Source organism: Euleptes europaea, chromosome 4 (genome assembly GCF_029931775.1).
Source record: "Euleptes europaea isolate rEulEur1 chromosome 4, rEulEur1.hap1, whole genome shotgun sequence".
NCBI classification, from domain to species: domain Eukaryota; kingdom Metazoa; phylum Chordata; class Lepidosauria; order Squamata; family Sphaerodactylidae; genus Euleptes; species Euleptes europaea.
In genome coordinates, this window is record NC_079315.1 from 79168435 (window position 1) to 79189467 (window position 21033).

Genomic DNA, 21033 nt, shown 5'->3' on the forward strand with positions numbered 1-21033 from the left:
AGCTGTGGCTCACCAAAGCTCACACCCTACCAGAAAATATTCTTGTTAGTCTTTAAGGTGCTACTGGACTCTTGGCCTTTTCTACTATTGTATCACTTAAGACAAAGAGGAAAAAAAGCAGTAGTTTAGAAGCCTTTAAAATAGCCTTAATAAACAGGTCTTTTCTACGAGAGCTACAGCTGACATCGCCGTAAGAAAGAACGTCAACTTCTGCCATGCAGACATGAACAGAGGAGGTCGAACTACAACCCCCAGGATGCAATGCGGGCGGAGATGGCGGTTGCGGCCAGAGGAATCAATACGCATCATGCGGAGGAAAAAGTTACCCGTCGAACTACAGCTCCCATCACTTATCGCGGATCGTCCAGACACACGGCCTTAGTTTTTTACGTCATCAAAAGGCGGAGAGCAGCTGAAGAGATAGTACTGCTGGCGCATGCGTACCACTGAAGAATGACGGACGATGGTTACTGGAGTCTGCCGGTTAGTTGGGGGAGGGGCGGTGGGGCTGTTACGCGGCCCCGGGCTAAGATTTCCTCTGAGGGTGGTTCGGGCGGTGCCGCCACCCTTTCAGAAATGCGGTGAACCGATTGTCTGAGAGGGACTGTGGGCTTCGTTGGGGAAACGGGGCGGAAGAGCTGGGTTAGGTCAGAAATGGTGCGGATGTGCTCGGCGATAGTCCGTTCGGGGGCACTCACCCCCATTCCTCCCGTAAACGACTGCCGTGGATAGCCCCAGCCTAGCCTGACCGCCTCAGAGCTCGAAAGCTTAAGCAGGGTCGGCCCCGCTTAATTAGAACTTGGATGGGAGACCCCCAAGGGATACCAGGGCTGTGACATGGAGGCAGGCGATGGCAAACAACCTCTGAACGTCTCCTGCCTTGAAAAACCTATGGGGTCACACATGGACATAACGAAGCTGCCTTGTGCTGGATCAGGCCATCGAGGTCCATCAAAGTCAGTATTGTCTACTGAGACCGGCAGCGGCTCTCCGGGGCCTTTCACATCACCTACTTGCCTGGTCCCTTTAACTGGAGATGCCGGGGGGATTGAACCTGGGACCTTCCGCATGCCAAACAGATGCTCTCCCACTGAGCCACAGCTACAAGTCAGCTGTGACTTGACAGCATGCTTACACGCACTGATAATTTGGTATTGTTTAGGGAAACTGAGGAAGGCCGAGGTTCAAGCCTCAATTTTGCCATGAACTCACTAGATGGCTTTAGACAGGCCAGTCACCCCTCCCCCATGGTGTTAAGGTAACAGTGCTGATCTACCGCACAGGCTTGTTGTAAAAGCAGAAATTAAATGTTGTATGTAGTGTGGTTTGAATTCACTAAAGAGTGGTAAATATTATTAATCAAGTAGTATTACTGGTTTACATTGATCTCCTCCAATAAATAGGAACATTGCTACTTAAATATAAACGAGATTGATAAAAAGTCTTTCTCTTTGGTTCTTTATTAACCCCTTAATTTCTCAGGATTGTGAAATGGCTTTTAGGGGTGGTGGTGGAAAGTGCCGTCAAGTCACAGCTGACCCCGTGGGGATTTCAAGACAAGATACATTGGGAAGTGGTTTGTCATTGGCTGCCCTTGCATGGGCTGAGAGAGTTCAGAGAAAACTGAGTAGCCCAAGGTCGCCCAGCAGGCTTCATGTGGAGGAGTGGGGAATCAAACCCGGTTCTCCAGATTAGAGTCCGCTGCTCTTAACCACTACACTATTACCTATTTTAGGCATAACGGTCTGTATTAAGTAATCCTGCATGTCCACTAGAGCAATAGAACACATAGAGAGGCAGAACCTTTTTGTTGCAATGTGGTGATCGTCTTTAAAAACTTCAACGCTGAATCATGCAAGACAACTCATGTTCTCTTGTTGTGATCCTTGAAGTTTGTGGATGTCACCTGTAGCTTTCAGTAAGTTGTGCCAGCTCTTAAATTGGGGATATGCTTTAGATTGGGTAAGAAAACAGCTCTGTAGCTGTTTGAATATGAGAACTGAAGATTTACACTATGTGGGGAAATTGGATCTCTGGGAAGCTCCCACATAAGTCAGTTTGATCCTTGGAAAGGTGGGAATGTATTCTTGGGGCGATGGGAATGGGATTCTTTATAAACATTTTTTTTTGCTGTCAAGTCACATCTGATTTATGGTGACCCTGGTGTGGTTTTCAAGGCAAGAGATGTTCAGAGGAGGTTTGCCATTGCCTGCCTTTGCATCATGACCCAGATAATCCTTAGAGGTCTCCCATCCAAATACTTGCCAGTATCAACCCTGTTTAGCTTCTGAGATCTGATGAGATCAGGCTAGCCTTGGTTATCCAGGTCAGGGTGCAAACATATATAGAATGAGAATAAAGCATTAACTTCTGAATAACTCATTCAGGGTTTTTAAAAAACTAGCATTTTTAGTTTATATTAGGCAGCTTCAACACGTACCTTTTGCTTCACTTTGGCTTCTTTCTAGAAACATTGTTTTCAGGAGCATCTGCACAAAGCCGTCACCCATTTCACCCGTTTCTAGCTTTCCCCCTGCTTTGGTGTGATCTTTCCCAAACCCAGTTTGGTGTGATCTATTTGGAAAGGTTGTAGTCAAAGCGCCTTTCATTCTGTGTGGATGGCATGGTGTATATTTTTGCAGGTCCCAAATCTGGCCACTTCCATTGACTTAGCCCCTGCATGTCACCTGAGGGCTTTTTTCTTTCATTTTGTTGTTGGTAACTGAATCTTTATGTCAATTATCATTGTTTTTAAAAGCCCTCCACCCTCTGGTGGAACAGCAGCTCTGGGATGCTAAGACAGAGAAACTGTGGGGAAATCTGCCCTGTGTATACTCCATTGCAGCTGTGAATGTGTTTGCCCTCACAGCAGGAAGGGCAGCTACATGGGGAATCACTGCGGTGCAAAAGCAGCCTTAGTGTAAACACTAGTATGTTGAATCAGCTCAAGATGCTCCTCACATAATAGTAATAAAACTATGATGCAGTACACATGCTGATGTCGGTATAAGGAGAGGCTTACTTACTGACGAGTACAAAGAGTTCTATGCCATATTTTATCTATGATATTGCTGAAGAGTAAAATTGTTACGAAAAATAGAAATATCAGTTCACAATATGTCTGTTGAGCATATTACTTTTCTGATTTTGTCCTGATAATTGATAAACTATTTTAGTATGTATTGACGCCTGTATAATGTAATGTAAGCAATAGGGATGATTTTAAAATCTTTTGATATATTGCTATAATTTTGTTCTCTTAACATTGCCAGTAGTCATGTCAAACAAGGAAGTTAAAGCAGCTTTGAAAAGTGCCAGAGATGCAATTAGAAATAAAGAATATAAAGAAGCACTGAAGCACTGCAAGGTAACTAGTGGTCTAATTAATTTTTTTATTTGTTTGATTTATTTAAACCATATTAGTTGCCTTTCTTCCTTACAGAGTTCAAGGTGGCTTACAGCATAGATAAAATGCACAAAACAAAGGACATAAAAATATACAAACCAAAATTTTAAAATCACAATTCAGGACTGCAAGTAAACTTAAGTACATGTGGTTCTAACTAAAATAGTCTTCAACAGCGTCCTAAAGATCAAAAGGGAGGGGGCCAGGTGCACCTCCCTGGGGAGGTTGTTCCATAATCATGGGGCTGCCACCCAACAAACATGATTATTAGATTGATGGGGCAGTGCAAAGTATACTTCCTAAGTGTGAAATGTTATGATCTGTGCACAGTAGTTCTCTTCAGTATTCTTTAAGTGGTTACCAAAGCTTGTGTAGAACTGGTGTCCCTGTCTACCGCACTACACTGATTGTAGCAGATATTTTAGGTTGGAATTATTTTTCTCTTCAGAGATGTGATGCATCATTCAGGGGCATCTGCACGCAGCTTTTGGTGCTTGTCTTGATGCTGATTTCAGTTCTATCTCCATTTTGACAAGGTTCAATGTTTTGTCTCTAAAATATTGCTTACAATTTCTTGTCTGCAAGGGGACAATTAAATTTTCCAGATTCCAAGAAGTATCACTTGGATTCAGATGCTGGATTCCATCTTCTGTAGATTGATTTCACACCCCCTTTGTATTAATTTACACCTCTTGGCTTCTCCAAAGCTTATTCTTCTTTAATTACTATATCTAATTCTCAATGTGGCCAAAACTGAAGACTGGAGCCATGAACAGACAAGACAATTTTTTCTATAAACCTGAAAAACATCCCAGATTTGCAGAAAAATCTGAAATCTACAATAAATACTTTGGGGGTTACCCTCCCCTCAAATAATAGAAGCACCCCCTGTAGCTTTAAAGAACAAATGCCCTCAGTGGCAATTGCTAGGCAACCACAACAATAATGACAGCCTTCAAGCCTTATTTTCTATCAGTGAATATAGCTGAAGATGGGGACAGATAAAAACTAAGGTGGCTAATGGGTGAGAAGAGAGAAAGAAGCAGGAAAAGGCTATGGGGGTTTTCAGGGAAGGGACAGAAGAAATGGGGATAAAATGTAGGAGCAGAGGATGATGTTGTGTAAGCCACTTTGGGTCTCCATTGGAGAGAAAAAAGCAGAGTATAAATAAATGACTGTTTCTGAGTTCTTATTGTGCTGCCAGTAATTACTATTACTAATTTAGTACGATTTTTTAAAAAATCTATCCCTTTGTTAATCAGTATTTCTAAAGTTGGTCCCCTGTATGCCAAAAGGAAGGGAGGATGGCAGGGCAGGAGAAGGTCACATACACACCCCTTGCTGTGGCTAGTTGCTAGCTCTGAGTGGGGATATGAGGAGTTAATTGTGATGGCTGAGGGAAGGGAGCCCTGGTTGCACCTGTAGTCAACATAAAGAGCCGTCATTCCCTTTACACTTGTTTATCTTGCTCTATCAGTGCAGCCTACCACTATTGTAAAATTCTTTTCTGTTAACAGACATGGAGCTCTTCATAACTGTTCCAGGAGCAAAAGGCTAAGCCTTACTATCCCTTTCAAAGTGACGGGGCTCAGATACAACACACAATGTATGGGCCTAATTCCCTCCCCGCAGTAGTTACCTGGAGGGCAAAAGGGAACTGAATTACCCCTTCCTCTCTGTATTGTTTTCTTCCATAAATTTGGTGCAATTTTTGCATCCACATTTTGTAGCATTGTGGCATATCTAGAGCCACGTAAGAAGGGGCCTGTCGCTACTTGATCTTGAAGCTTGCTGCATGGTTTTGAGCAAATCAGTCTACCAAGCATCTACTTTCGAGAGTTGTTTTTTTTTAACTTGGATAGTTTAATAAGCTACTTAAACCTTTTGAAGAAGAAAGGAGAGAAATCGGAACCATGCACGTGAGCAAGTTGCCAGTGCTGGCTTTCTCACTCATCTGCGCAGACGAGATATTTGTTTTACAACTGTTTTGCAGATTAAAATGTTGTTTCTCTTCACTGTGTTTTTAGGCAGTATTGAAGCAAGAAAAAAATAACTACAATGCCTGGGTGTTTATTGGTCTGGCAGCTGCTGAGCTGGAACAACCTGATCAAGCCAAAGGTGCCTACAAAAAGGCTACTGAACTTGAACCAGGACAGTTGCTGGCATGGCAGGTATGTGTGCAACTGACCCAGCTTTCCATATGGTAGGAAAGCAGCTTCTGTTAATAATAGTATGGAAATACAAATGCTTTGCAAAGAAAATGTAACAAGATGGGGCCCCACAAAGACTCATCTCATGCCCCTCCCAGCTGGCCCCTGCTTCCCGTCCACCCTTCCCTCTACTTGCTCTGCCCTATCTTTCCTTACCCCAGCAGCTCTCCCCCTTGTCAACTCCCCCCTCCCCCGCATTTCCTACAGTTTATCCCTAGCCACTTCCTTTATTGTTGGGTACTATTTTGGATTGCTAGAGCGATGTATTATGTGCTGCAGCAATAAAAATTGCCACTTTTTTTCTTTTTCATTGCTTCTGTGGATGTTCAGATTTCACTGTTTCTGTTTTGGGAGGGGTTTAGTCCCTCTCAGCTATCTTTACTTTTCATATTTTTCTGGTATTCCCCTGGGATTGTGGAAGCATATACCTTAGCCAAAGAACAAGCATGGTATATTGGTTAAGAGTGGTGGTCTCTAATCTAGAGAACCGGGTTTGATTCCCTACTTCTCCACATGAAGCCTGCTGGGTGTCCTTGGGCCAGTCATAGCTCTCTCTTAACTATCTCAGCCCACACGGAGGCAGGCAATGGCAAATCGCCTCCGAATGTCTCTTGCCTTGAAAACCCTAGAGGGTTGCCATAAGTCAGCTGTGACTTGACAGCACTTCCCACCACCATACCTAGTGTGCCTTACTCCCCCCATTCTCGTTCTGGTTGGAGGTCATCTTGAAACTCGCAGGTATTACCATCACGTGCCCAGGGGAGGCAGGACCAAAAAATCTTTATTCTACTTCCTGCCGCCTGGGCGGGAACTTCCAGTTTCCGTCCTGCCTTGATAAGGGTAGCAGCTTCATTCTTGAACTCCGACTCGTTTTCAAAGACTTTTCCTTCGTGTGTACTCCATTAAGGGTATTCCCTAAGGATGCTGAGGATGAAAACCACCTTCCTCAAAGCAGTGTCTTCAGCCTGGCGTATCTCCGAGCTTAGGGCGCTCTCAGCGCATGAAGGACTCTATCTTTCACAGTGACACGGTGGTCCTCAGACCGGACCCCACCTTCATGCCAAAGGTGAATTCCATCTTTCACCGTTCACAGAGGATTCTTTTGCCGTCATTCTGCCCCCAATCCGGTTCATCCCAGGAAAAAAGAGTGGCATCATTTAGACGTGAGACGACTACTCAAGGTTTACCTTAGTCGTACAGAACCTAACAGACATTCAGATGCCTTATTTATCTCATTAACCAATCCATCTAAAGGTCAGAAAATGTCTAACGCCGCCATCAGTTGCGTGGTGAGACAGTACATTACTGAGGCATATAAGGCCAGTAAGATGCCTCCTCCTGCCGGCATCACCGCACATTTGGTACACAGTGCAGCCGCCTAGGCGACCTTTGAAAGGCACTCCTCCTCAGACGAGATACGTAGGGCAGCCACTTGGTCTACGGCATCTACATTCATAAAACATTACAAGATTGATGCCAGGGGCTCTGCTGATGCAGCCTTCGGTAGAAGGGTCCTGCAGCACGTCTTGGATACACCATAGTCCCACCCGGTCAAACAGCTCTTGGATATCCTGCGAGTTTCAAGATGACCTCCAACCAGAACGAGAACGGAGCCTTGTTTACTCACCGTGAAGGCTCCTTCTGTTCTGGATTGGAGGTCATCTTGCCCGCCCAAAATCATAAGGGTATCAAGTTATCCAAGACTTAGCTCCTATTGTTCATTGCAGTACCTAAGGGGTGTTGTTGCCTAATATTAGAGGCATAATAAAGAGTGGTCTTTATGTTCACCATCTTACCTGAATCAAGTATATTCTACTTACCTGTTTTTTCCCCAGTATGTTAGTGTTTATAGGAGTTCATGTTCTTTGTTTATAAGGTACACTGTTGTTGCCTGGTTGGCCTTTTGTACTTACCTGTCTCCTTAGCTCGGCAAGTCCGTAAACTGGAAGTTCCAGCCCAGGCGGCAGGAAGTAGAATAAAGATTTTTTGGTCCTGCCTACCCTGGGCACGTGATGGTAATACCCGCGAGTTTCAAGATGACCTCCAATCCAGAACAGAAGGAGCCTTCACAGTGAGTAAACAAGGCTCCGTTCTGCAGATGTTTAGATCTGCAAAACTATGAACAGTAGTGGACCTCAGATAGAGAAAATAAACTGCTGAATTCCTATAAGTTAATTCTGTCTGTGGAATGATATAGTGTAGCCCGGTCTCATCAGTTCTCGGAAGCTAAGCTGGGTCAGTACTTGGAAGAGAGGTCTCCAAGGAAGGCTCTGCAGAGAAAGGCATGGCAAACCACCTCTGCTTAATCATTGCCTAGAAATCCCCACCGGGGTCGCTATAAGTTGGCTGTAACTTGATGACACTTTACAAACACAGTTCTGATATGCAGCTCCATACCTTTTTCAACTTTTAGGTTTATGGATGCAAGGGTTTAACAAAATATGAAAGTGAAATACCTTTTAGTCAGTCGCTTCATCAGTTATTAAACAGTTCATGTTCATTTCTGGGGAATGGTGGTAAAGCAGAGAATTCAGTGCTGTGGACATCCTGAGAAAGTGACCTTAGGTTAAAATATATTTGCAGGCTAGCCTGATCTTGTCAGATCATAGAAACTAAGCAGGGTCAACCCTGGCAAGTATTTGGATGGGAGACAACCAAGGAATACCAGGGTTGTGACACAGAGGCAGGCAATGGCAAACCACCTCCAAACGTCTCTTGCCTTTAAAACCCCATGGGGGCGACATGTCAGATGTGACTTGAAGGCAAAAAACAACAACAGCATAGAAAACAGGGATTACAAATATAGAAAACAAACCTGAACTTAACCCTGAAGCTGAAAAACAAGTCCTTCTTGTGAAATGAGAAATAGTTGGTCTTAATTAAAAATTGTCTTTCCTCATGGGGGCTTACAAATCCTAAATTCATAGCTTTAAGAAAACTATTTTTTTTGTGTGTGTGTGAAAATAGTACGTCTGCATACGGACTTTGTATATTGCCTTCAGTAGGTTTTCATTTGAGTCTGTTGTTACCTGCCTTGGGTTACATGATCTTACCCTTAAGAGGTGATAATTGGACGTTCATAGATTGACCCTGAAATGAATTTAAACACAACCATTGTAAAATCCAGGGATTGCTTGAAAATTAATACGTTTCCTGTTTATCTAGGGTCTAGCCAATTTGTATGAAAAAACAAACCATGCTGATGCCAAAGAGGATTTAGTTAATGTATATCAGAAACTGCTGGAACTCTATGAAAGGTAAGAATTAGTTGAAGATTCTAATGAGTTTTGCGGCAGTATGTTAGAATACATTTTAAATTATTCTTCGTGTTACTAATCACAGAGAATCATCACAGTAGTATCTATAACATCATGTGAAATGGGTACAAATATTTCTGCAAAATAGTCAATCTTTTTACAATGTTGATAAAATTATGAAAATGTGTCTATACAAAACAATAAAACCTATTTCTTTAGGTAATGTTTCCCTTCAAAATATCTACCTGTACAATGCATAATGCATCTGCATGTACCTCTCGGCTAGGAAGATTTAGAAGGTGTTTAGGGTGTAAAGGAGAAGGCAAGACAGGAACAGAAAGGTGGGGAGAGGATTGTAGGAAACAGGAGAATGGAAGGTAGGAGAATGTCATGTTGAAAATGGAGAGGAAAATTAGTTTGGCACATGGCCCACCCCCTGAAACAGAATAATTTTGATGGCCACATATCGCATACACAGTGCCTCTTCTTGGGCACTTGCTTGTTTAATTGTTACGCTAATTCTACAGATCTGTTCTTCGTAGCCGGAAGATCAGGTAGAAAAATAGCCTGATTCAAGGCAAAAAGCTGTTTAACCAAATCACATCCTTAAACAAAACTGAAGTTACTAGTGAATTAATCAATATTTCTCTTGTGGTGTTTTTCCAGTACTGATAAGCAGAAATGGTGTGAAGTATGTAAAAAACTTGTGGAGGTGTATCACCAAGAGAAGAAATTCCTTCAGGTTGGTCCCTGGCTTGCATCTTGTATTGTTGTTCATAGTTGCTCATATATCTAATGTAATGGGTTCTAGAAAAAAAAAATTCTTTAAGGTGCCACCAGATCATTTGTTAGATCATTGTTTGTCACTGGTCTCTTTAAAGAAAAAAATCAATTTAGTAGGCAGAAAATTGCCAACTTTATATCATGACAGTTCACCTGTTTTGGCTTCCCTCTATTAGTTTTAATGGAAAAAGCCGGGTTCAGCCAGGATTACATTCTGTACCCACCCACCATAGCAACCTGTATATCTACCAAGGCTAGGGGGAAATTATTCTGTTGTCTTCATGATATAATTTTAAGATGCTGAGAAGGTTACTGACTGTTGCAAATGAGCTGAAGGGAGAAACAAGCAAGCATGCAAAAACACAACAGCAGAATACTTGTATTATTGAGCTCAAGCATAAGGCAGGATCAGATAAGTCTTTGTGTTCAACTCAGTTCTCTCCCTTAGTTTACACACATTATACTGCTCTTTAATTTCATAATTGCCCAGTGTCTCCCACCCCCTGCCAACCCTGCTGTCATGATTGAATTTCTGACGGGAACACAATCCATGTGATACCTTTTTATTAGGACCAACCCAATGGCACACAATAGTGTGCAAGTTTTCAAGGTGTGCACTTTTCATCGGGCCAGATGTTACAAAATAAAAAAGAGGAAAACAGCAGATTTTTTTTCAGGCCAACATGATTTTAAGACCCTCTCATGCCAAGATAGGGTGGAATTAATTTCAGGCAAAAGACCATCAAGTTTCAGGTTGATGCTGGCCCAGGGTCAGAAAAGCAAGAGGCAATAAAGAGTTCAGCAGGGCCTGCAAAACACAGCTATTCTGCCAGGCCTATAGTTGAGGGCGGCACGGGTGTCACCTTGCTGGCCTCCCTACCTCCCTTTCCTTTTATGTTAAACTTTGTATGGATCTGAAGGGGTGGCCTGCCTGTTTATATCAGTCAATTGGGGGCCATCCCTGGATTGTAATTATTTTAAACTATAGGGTTTTATTGTTAAATGTTCATTGACTTTAATGTTATTTGGTGTATGGTATAAATGATGTTACCGGTCCTGAGCCTGGCCTTGTCCAGGGAGGGCAGGTTAGAAACCGAAAAACGAATAAATAAACGAATAAAGCTAAATTGCAACAATTCCATCCAGTTTCTGACTGACTGCCAGTTTTAAGAATAGATTTAACATAAGAAAAGCCATGCTGGATCAGACCAAGGCCCGTCAAGTTCAGACGTCTGTTCACACAGTGGCCAACCAGGTGCCTCTAGGAAGCCCACAAACAAGACAACTGCAGCAGCATTGTCCTGCCTGTGTTCCAAAGCACTTAATATAGGCATGCTCCTCTGATCCTGGAGAGATCAGAGGAGCATGTCTATTATATTTCTTCCAGAAGCTGAGAAGATTTTTTTGTGTCCCAGTCTGTCTGCATGCAGACTTACTTAGTAGTCTTAGAAGAGCACAATGATATAATTGTTATATATGTGTGTGTGTGTGTGTGTGTGTATATATATATATTAGTGCCTCTTCCACTGGAAGTTGTTCTTCGATATATATATATAAAAATATAAATATATATATTTAGTCCTGCTGTTAAGTTACTCTCTTTGGGGCAGATGCTACTGCTGTCTTGTGTGTAGAACATGGATTAGCATCCTAAGGCTCACTTCTGCTTGTGCTCAAGTTCCCCCTTCCCACCCCATGCTGTTCCTGAAGATCTGTTATGACAGGAACATGATTTCAGAGAGCACAGCAGGCTGCAGCGGGAAGGAGGAGGTGGGGAAGTTTGGGATGTGGTGTTTAAGAGCCACCCCCTTGCAGTTAGCGTTTTGTTTTTCCTCAGAATATGGTGTTCTGACAGGCCATCTGGTATGTACTTGCTTTGTGATTGCTTCCATTACTGTGGGTTTCTCGGTGGTTACGCTCTCCAGAAACGCGTAATTATAATATGGTGTACAGAAAGTTACAGAAGATGCTGCCTGTAGTGGAGCACTAACACAATTTCTACAGCTCTGCAACCAAGTGGACAGCAGGAAGCAGGGGAATCATTTTACAGTATTGATTTCTTATTGCTTTCTGTCATCCTCAGGTAAGATGAAAGCAATTTAACCTTGATTGCTTTATTTGGGAAGTGTCTTCTGCATTGCTAGCAATCAAAGTATGCCCCCTGATTTGAATAGCCACTGAAGCATTACTCTTTTAAAAAACAACAGGTTGCTCGATCTTGGCACAAGCTGATAAAAACAAGACAGGAAGAAGGTGCCGATAATAATGAACTTCACCAGCTGTGGCAGAGATTGGTCCATCTACTGGCCGAGTGCGCACATCTCCAAGATAATGAAACGCAGCAGTTGGTAAGGCTTCGCCATATTCTTTAGTGTTTCCAAGCCATTGGCATTTGTACAAAGTTCTGCACAAACTGTGGCTCATTTTGTAGGGCATCTGCTTGGCGTGCAGAAGGTTCCAGGTTCAATCCCCGGCAACTCCAGTTGAAGGGACTAGCAAGTAGGTGATGTGAAAGACCTCTCCCTGAGACCCTAGAGAGCCGCTGCCGGTCTGAGTAGACAATACTGACTTCGATGGACCAAGGGTCTGATTCTGTAGAAGGCAGCTTCATGTGATTCTCAAGATAGATTTTTGAGGTAGTTTGTAATCTCCATCTTGTACAGGAGACTTGAGGCCCAGACACAGTAACTGGACCACCATCTTGAGACTGTAACTAAACAGGTCTATACCCAGCTGTAAAGCAACATGGCCTTTCTGATCTGAGGCTTCTTATAGTAGAAATGGGCATGCTGGCAACAAAAGCAAAAGAAGTGCCATGTGACTGTTTAAAATTTTCCGTCCTTCCCAGCTTCGTGTGGATTGGCTCCACTGCTTGGTTGATTTATTAAATTAATCCATACCTGCATCTTTCTCTTAACATGAGGTGGTGGTTTGTACCTTCCCTGTTCTTAAAATGGAGTAGTCCTAGAGTATAAATGAGGTACTCTCTATTTAAAGTTAGCAGAGGACTAATGTGTAGAACTCTGCCAGGATGGGGGAAGGGGAGTGGGAGAAGAGAGAGATTAGCCATTGATTTAAATGAAGCTCCCCAAATTATGAGTTACGGATGAAGCAGTCAACATTTACAAAGTCAAGTGACCAGTGTGAAAACAATCTCATTGCATTAATTCTAAGAGTACCTTTTTTTTAACTTCCAGGGTTAAGCTATGGGGGAAAAAATCAGTTCTGAAAGTTGACAGCCAAGCAACTGTAGATAGCCCTAGGCTGCTTTCACACCAGAATTATGCAGCACACTGGTGCATTTTTTTAGGAACCATCACTTGATGTCACACTCTTTTTAAGCACATCTCATGGGACTCCCAGGACTTTCCCTTTTAAATTGTGGAAACCCTCATGTGATTGGATTTAAAGAGGAAATGGCACAGTGGCTGCAATCTCTTTTTAGAAGCTTACTGTTTGTTGGCATCTTTGTTATTCCAACATTGTGTCTGTAATACTTTTTCAGCTTCTTGGTGCATTTGAGCAGGCCGTGAATTCCTCGGACCCAATTCCCAGTGAAGAGCACCAAAAGCTTCACACAGAGTTCATTCAGTGTTTGTCAAAAGTAAGGATAGCTGTTATTTGCATTGCTCCAATTTAAAATAAATTATTTTAGTGTTGTTTACAGCTACCAACGTTGCTAATTGTTGTTCTCTTCCTGAAATTGAGTTTCCTCATGAGTTTCCTAGACTGAAGAAGGCCTGTGCAGATATGGTGGTTTTGTATCCTTCAGTGAGTTATCCTTTGGAAGTTCTTTGCCTGCACTTCATTCAATCAGGTAATCTAGGTGACTTTTAAAATTATGATTAGCTATTCTGCATCATTTCTTTTGTTTTTCTTTTAAAGTTTTCTTAGGCAAAGGAAAGTTTATCCCAGAGATTTCATACCTTACCTTGTAAATATGAGTTTGTCGCAGGAAAAAAAGGCACAGTTAAGTTACTTATTTCATTGAAAAAGGATAACAAGCTTCTTACAGAGGCCAAATCAGTCACCTGCTGCATCTGGAGTTTTAGATTGTGGCTAGGGCATTACTTGCCCTCTGTAAGGCAAGAAAGTAGGGTTGCCATTCCCCTTTCAGTGGCAGGGGATTCCCCGCTCCAAGCCCACTCTGGGCCCCTCCCCCGGCATCATTCAGCCAGCTGGTGTTGAGACTTACTAGCTGCAAAAGGAGGCCTGAGGGAGTCCGGCACCAGGTGCTGACGTCACTTCCAGACCACGTTGCCAACAATTATGGGGACACTCTGGTATTTGGGCAAAACTCTATGGTAAAAACGGCATCTATCATAGAATTTTTGCCCAAATACCGGAGCGTCGCTGCGATTGTCAGCAATGTGATGATGTTACTTCCAGAAGTGATGGCGCATCGATGACAGACTCCCTCTGGCTTCCCTTTGCAGCTAGTAAAGATTGATCTATCCCAGTGCAGAAATTAAAGTTTATCCTTTTCAGCAGGGGTCCTCAACCTTTTTGAGCCTGTGGGCACCGTTGGAATTCTTATATGGCATGGTGGGCCCAGCCACAAAATGGTTGCCACAAAATCACTGCCGCATGAAGCGGAGCCAGCCACAAAATGGCAGCCACAGATTACCTTCAGTCACACAGTGAAGATCCTTGTGATATGGTGGCTGTTGCTGCCAAAAGCAACATTTCTAAAAATCTGCACAGCCAATCAGAAGCCTTGCTGGGCAAAAGCCCTACCTGGCTTTGCCCACTTCCTAAAAACAAGTGATGGGTACCAGAAAAAGTTTCGGAGGGGGGCCATGGCACCCGCAGGCACCACGTTGGGGACCCCTGCTTTACAGAAAGAAGAGAAGTTCCTTGTTATGGACCAGTCGGAAACGAATGTTCTTCAACTAGAAACTCAGCTGTTAGGAAACATATATGACAAAATTGCTTTTTTCCCCTTCTTAGTTTTAAAAATGTAGTTAAATGGACATTTCTCTGTATTTTAGGCAGCTTCACTGAGGAGGCCCTTGACTGTTGTCACAAGCTTCTGAATATTGACCCGAGAAGTGGTCCCGCTCTCATTGGTTTAGGGATTCGATCTCTTCAGCAAAAAAGATATGAAGATGCTGATAGAAATCTAACAGAAGGTAACCAGGTGGACATTAGGTATATCCTTATGTGCACTCAGTTTGGGAGGTTTGTGTACTGTTTTTGAGACTTTAAATTGTAAGTGAACTGGGGTAAAATCGCTGGCTTTGATCCTGTTACACAAGCTCAGCGACAATTAAGAAAAGAAACCTTTTTGACCTCCCTGCTCTTGCTGCAGTGTACCATGCTCCTGAAACTCTGCCTCCAATCAGTGAAGCATAATGGGGATGGATTGGGAGACATTGCCAACCCGTTGCCCCTGCTAGTGCCTACCGCAAGTGGGAAAGTAGGTTAGGATATAAAGCAGTGTAAATCTAAAGCAGTGTGGGACCTTTAAGCAGGCCTTGCCAAATTTAGGAGCCAGACTCATTTTCAGCCTTCGGGTCTATATTTTAATGGTTAAAATGTCAAATTATTGCTACCGTAAAACCTATTCTGAACCTCTTCACGCTTGTCTGATCTTGTCAGATCTCAGAAGCTAAGCAGGGTCGACCCTGGCAAGGATTTGGATGGGAGACCTCCAAGGAATACCAGGGGCGTGATGTGGAGGCAGGCAATGGCAAACCACCTCTGAACGTACCTTGCCTTGAAAACCCCACAGAGTCACCAGAAGTCAAATGTGACTTGACAGCAAAAAACAAAATGACAAAAATGTTATAATATATAAATGAATATAAGGGTAAACCTAGTTGTCATCGCTGCAATAAAGAACCGACCTTTAACCATAGCCTAACTTTCCCCCCAATTTTTGTAATTTCATTATTGTAAAAAGCTTTGCTTAATTGAAGGTGGGAGGAAGTATCAAAAGCAAATGGTTACAAAATGAATTCATCCACCATCTTTGAATAGTGTGAAAGTTAAGTTTACATATAAACTGTCAACAGCAAGAACGTCATGTACATTTATTTTTGTCATACAACAAAGCATTCTGATGGGAAATGATAAGCTTTGGGTTGGCTCCATCCAGCTTTTTTTGGCTCAGTCTCAGCCAGTTCCCTTGCACTTCCAGCCTCTGTTTTTCATGGCATTTGCCCATGCCTGTCTCATAATCTCAAAGATAGTCTTTTGGTGGTCAACAGGGCCTGATCCAGCCCTTTGTACTTCCACTGAGAATTGCTGGAAGATACTAGTATAAAATCATTACTGAAAATACTAGGCACTACAATGAAATTTGTAGGTGCCATGGTCATCCAGTGGCTGAGACTTGTCAAATTCTGCCTTAAAGAGTCGTGGAAGCCCATAGGAGTTCATGCTTCAATAAATAAGTTCACCTTTATTGTGTTAAAACACTCCACTTTGGTTTTACTGTAACAAATTAACACAACTAGAATTTTTGAATGAAGGATGTTTGTCAAAGTTAATTACATTTTTAATCTAGCCATTACTACCTAACTGGAGAATTCACATGCAGCCACTGACCTACATCCAGGTTGTATGAGGCTGTTTGTGGTTATCTACCATAACCAACATTTATTACAATCAAGATCAGTCATCAACAATTTAACAGCACAGTTTACATACAAATGTAAAATTAATATACAAAGATTAAAATTCATAGTCTTATTGTACTCTAATTATACCTAAATGTTACTAAAAAGTCTAGAATATCTGCTTCCTTATGTACAAAGTTGCAGCAAAGAATTTGGCCACTTTAGAGGTGGTCTCATTAGAGCAGTCTGCAAGGAGGAGAATTTTTCAGATCTTCCTGGGAACTTGGATAGAGTAGGGGTGAGATATGCAGAACAGATGTCCTTATAAAATGGACAGTATAATAACACATGTTTCACTGTTTCAACTGTGATCAGTTGGCAGGAACACAGCTGTTGAGAGTAGGGGATACACAAATATCTTCCTCCCAGTAGTGCTGAGGGCAGGAAATTAAAACGGGCTACGGTGACAGCTCTGCCATATTTGGGGAATTCTAAAGTGTATAGTTTGCTGGCACAAAGTTTTGGCTATGATTCTCTACCGCCAGATATAGAATCATAGAGTTGGAAGGGGCCATACAGGCCATCTAGTCCAACCCCCTGCTTAATGCAGGATCAGCCAATTGCATCCCTGACAAGTGGTTGTCCAGCCTGTGCTTAAAGACTGCCAGTGAGGGGGAGATCACCACCTCCTTAGGTAACTGATTCCACTGTCGAACAACTCTTACTGTCAATTTTTCCCCCAATATCCAGCCGTTATAGGTGTGGCCACCTCTATCAACTTGAAGAGCTGTATCACAGATCCATTGTTTAAGTATTTCTTTAGCTTCTGAGAACGTGAGATGGCACATGGTTATCTAAAAACTGTCCAACAGAATAGTTGAGAAGGTTATTTTTGAGTATGGTAGCCCTTGGTAACATACTTTGAAATGCGTTGAATCAAACTTGCAAAATCTTTCCTGCCAGGTTTGCAGCAGACCGGTCAGTGTTCAATAGGATGGCGTTACTTAGGAGAAACACAACTGAAAATGCACAAATTCAAAGAAGCTGTTCATTCTTTCAATCAAGGTAATGTACAGCAGAGAGGAATAGTGGTTTCTAATTAAATGCATCTCATAGAAAACTTCTAAAATCCTAAGGTGAACTGGTTATTTGTGGTATGTCTTTCTTTACAGAATATAAACACTTCTTTATTTAGAAAAACTTTAACCTGCTTTTAAATGTAATTTTCTCATGGTGGGAACTATTGTATGGAAAAGTAGGGTTGCCAGGTTCCTCTTCGCCACCGGCAGGAGATTTTGGGAGTGGAGCCTGAGGAGGGTGGGGTTTGGGGAAGGGAGGGTCTTCAATGCCATACGGTCCAATTGCTGAAGAGGCCGTTTTCTCCAGGTGAACTGATCTCTATTGGCTGGAGATCAGTTGTAATAGCAGGAGATCTCCAGCTAGTACCTGGAGTTTGGCATCTTTAATGGAAAAGGGCAAGCAGTAATTGCTACTTCATCTGAGCCATTAAGCTGTCAAAATCTAATATGAATAAAAAAACATTTTCATTGCTTTAATGGACCAAGTTTGTGTCCAGAACAGAAAAAAGATCTATTTCCATTGCCACCATGTAATAAGATCTTAAGAAAAAAATCTCAGTACACTGCCACAACTTTCCTTTCAAATATATTTCTCTCTCTTTTTCTTTTCTTTCCAAAGTTTTTTAACTTGTCTTAACAATTTATACAACAACAAGGTTATAAGTTCCAATACAGTTTAACTTCACTATACAGTTACTTCATTACACTTAATACCTTCTCAGAATCTTTAACATAAATGAGTACTCCTCGGGAACAATGAAATTCCGGCAGCTAAGTCCTTACTCGCAAGTAAGCAATATAAAGACAATGTTGTGAGGAACGCTGTACTCCGCACCACTTCCGCCATCAGGTGATGTGGACTGGTCCAATCACAATGATGGAATCTTGTTCCTGCCGGTGTTTCTCTTTTGGCTGTAAAAAGCTGTGTATTTTGAATGTGGATCCATTCAAAATTCATATACAGCATACAAAGATGTAACAAGATCCCGGCAGGAACGAGATTCCATCATTGTGATTGGACCAGTCCACATCACCTGACCGCGGAAGTGGTGCGGAGTACAGCGTTCCTCACAACATTGTCTTTATATTGCTTACTTGCAAGTAAGGACTTAGCTGCCGGAATTTCATTGTTCCCGAGGAGTACTCATTTATGTTAAAGATTCTGAGAAGGTATTAAGTGTAATGAAGTAACTGTATAGTGAAGTTAAACTGTATTGGAACTTATAACCTTGTTGTTGTATAAATTGTTAAGACAAGTTAAAAAACTTTGGAAAGAAAATAAAAAGAGAGAAATATATTTGAAAGGAAAGTTGTGGCAGTGTACTGAGATTTTTTTCTTAAGATTGCACAATTTTATATCAGTACACCATGTAGTAAGAGGCATTTGTAATAAATTGTTACTGTGAGATATCAATATTTAAAGCTTTTGTGAATGTTATAGATCTTCAGATTCTATAAAGAATGGTGTGGTGGTAGAATGAAAGGTTATACAGTGCAAATTAAAGAAATGGTACAGATTGGTGTATCTAGAGAGGTTTCATCTTTGAAATTATCTCGTAAAGAGGAAAGAAGTAGAAAGTTTTATCAGTCTCCTTTAGAAGTGACAATTTTTCAGGCTGATGTCAAAGTAAACTAGAAATGTTAAACAAATTATTAAACAAATTATTAAAGTGAAAGTGCATGCAGCTAGAATTCTTTCCTATTGACAGCTCTTAAGACATTGGGACAACTTAATGAAGCCGGTTCCAGTCAGCAACAGAAAAACCTTGCTCATCGTTTCAAGGCAGAGGCCTTGATTAAAATTTCAGGCACTGACTCTGCAGAAGAAGCCATAAATTCCCTTGCTCAGGTATGTGACTAGCTGTTTCCCCCCCTAAGCTTTAATGTATAAAACCTGTCTGCTTAAAAAAAAAACATGTGGACAAATGCATTTGAATTTGAGGCATGGGCCTTCATAAACCCCACACTTGATTGTAAAAGGCAGCAGGGGGGAAGTCATTTGCTTCCAAGTATCACCCATACTGTCAAAGGCTCTCGCAAGCACGGAGCCATCAAAGTTTTGCAAATGCAAGTGTCCATCCTGTCCGGAGACAATGAAATGGCCAGCTCACACCTTGGGTGGAATCTCACACCGGGAAGGGCAGAGACCAGGTATGCAGGAGGCTAGATAGGATCTTCCTGGCTATCCCAGAAAGGAGAGATTTGACCTGCAGAGGGAGTGGGCAGACAAGATATTAAATCCCTTGGCACAGAGGAAAAGCAGGAGTAAAGTAACCAATGACTGACTATAGTTGTACTGCTTATGAACATTCCACACTTATTGGTTCTTGTAGGTTATCCGGGCTGTGTGACCGTGGTCTTGGTATTTTCTTTCCTGACATTTCGCCAGCAGCTGTGGCAGGCATCTTCAGAGGAGTAACACTGAAGGACAGTGTCAAGTGTGTAGGAAGAGTACTATATAGTCAGAAAGGGGTGGGTTTGAGCTGAATCATTGTCCTGCAAAAAGTATCAAAGGTAATGTGCTAATCATGGTCCTGTAAGTATCAAGATAATGTGCTAATGAGGGTGTGGTATCTTGATACTTGATACTTACAGGACAATCATTAGCACATTACCTTTGATACTTTTTGCAGGACAATGATTCAGCTCAAACCCACCCCTTTCTGACTAAATATTACTCTTCCTACACACTTGACACTGCGAGACACTGTCCTTCAGTGTTACTCCTCTGACGATGCCTGCCACAGCTGCTGGCGAAACTTCAGGAAAGAAAATACCAAGACCACGATCACACAGCCCGGATAACCTACAAGAACCAATGAACTCTGACCGTGAAAGCCTTCGACAATATTCCACACTTAGCCAGTAGGTCATAGAGCTTCATTTATTTATTTAAAATATTAATATCCTGCCTCATTTCCTTACGCTCAAGGTGGCTTACAGCACAACAAGAAATTGCAAGGAGACAAAAACATAAGTCAGTGCTGCCGCGACTGCCACAAAATCCCATAGTGTGTCAGACAGATGCTTTCCCCTGTCCCCATTTCAAAAGCTTCAAATATTTACAGTCTGCTCTTACCCCCAAAGGAACTGAAAGTGGACTGTTCGTGGACAGTATGGTTTGACAATAATAAGTCTGTGCAAATAGGGTGTGGCGCTGTCATTGGTTGCCCTTCACCTGCAATAGTCCATCTTTATTGTCTGTACATTTCATGACATTGTAATCCTCTTGTTACCTATTGATTTTCTGGTGGTACTTTAGTCTGGTTTAGGATGGCTAGGAGGGGTGTAAAAAAAAGTCAGAAGTTGAACTTGCAGTTGTCTAGTTGTGCTTTTTATCTTTGAAGGTTGTTCTTATGATTCCTGTGTATAACTTCTTCATTCTTCCTGCATTTGTAATCTCAATAGTTCCCCCCCCCCCCCAGTAAATTACCCATTCTGCTTAAGGGGTAATTACTGCACAATACAGTTTCATTCTGTTCTACTTTTGAGTATGCAGTTTATCTGAAAACAATTTAATCTCATTGGTGGTACTCGTTTTACATTGCTTTGGAGCCTGGTATATACTTTTTTAATTTTATAACCTTTCCAGAATCAGTCAGGGTGCAATATGGCTTGACTAAAAAGTGAGAACATGAAAAGGTCAGGTAAATAGCAACAGAATCTCATTTTCTTTACCAAGAGAAAATATTGAAGGTTTGATATCCAGGAAAGATTTCAAAGAGCTTGTGAAGG

At 42.0% G+C, this 21033-nt stretch overlaps 1 protein-coding gene across 1 annotated transcript in view; it reads left to right on the plus strand.

Moving 5' to 3' along the window:
- The first annotated feature begins 3277 nt into the window (after positions 1–3277).
- SKIC3 (SKI3 subunit of superkiller complex) overlaps positions 3278–21033 on the plus strand; it is a 58558-nt gene continuing 40802 nt past the window's right edge. The window contains exons 1-10 of the mRNA XM_056848651.1: positions 3278–3367; positions 5434–5577; positions 8782–8873; positions 9540–9615; positions 11864–12004; positions 13162–13260; positions 13365–13473; positions 14648–14788; positions 17183–17284; positions 19008–19147. Coding sequence (XP_056704629.1) covers positions 3278–3367; positions 5434–5577; positions 8782–8873; positions 9540–9615; positions 11864–12004; positions 13162–13260; positions 13365–13473; positions 14648–14788; positions 17183–17284; positions 19008–19147 — 1134 coding nt within the window. The remainder of the gene's footprint in view (positions 3368–5433; positions 5578–8781; positions 8874–9539; positions 9616–11863; positions 12005–13161; positions 13261–13364; positions 13474–14647; positions 14789–17182; positions 17285–19007; positions 19148–21033) is intronic.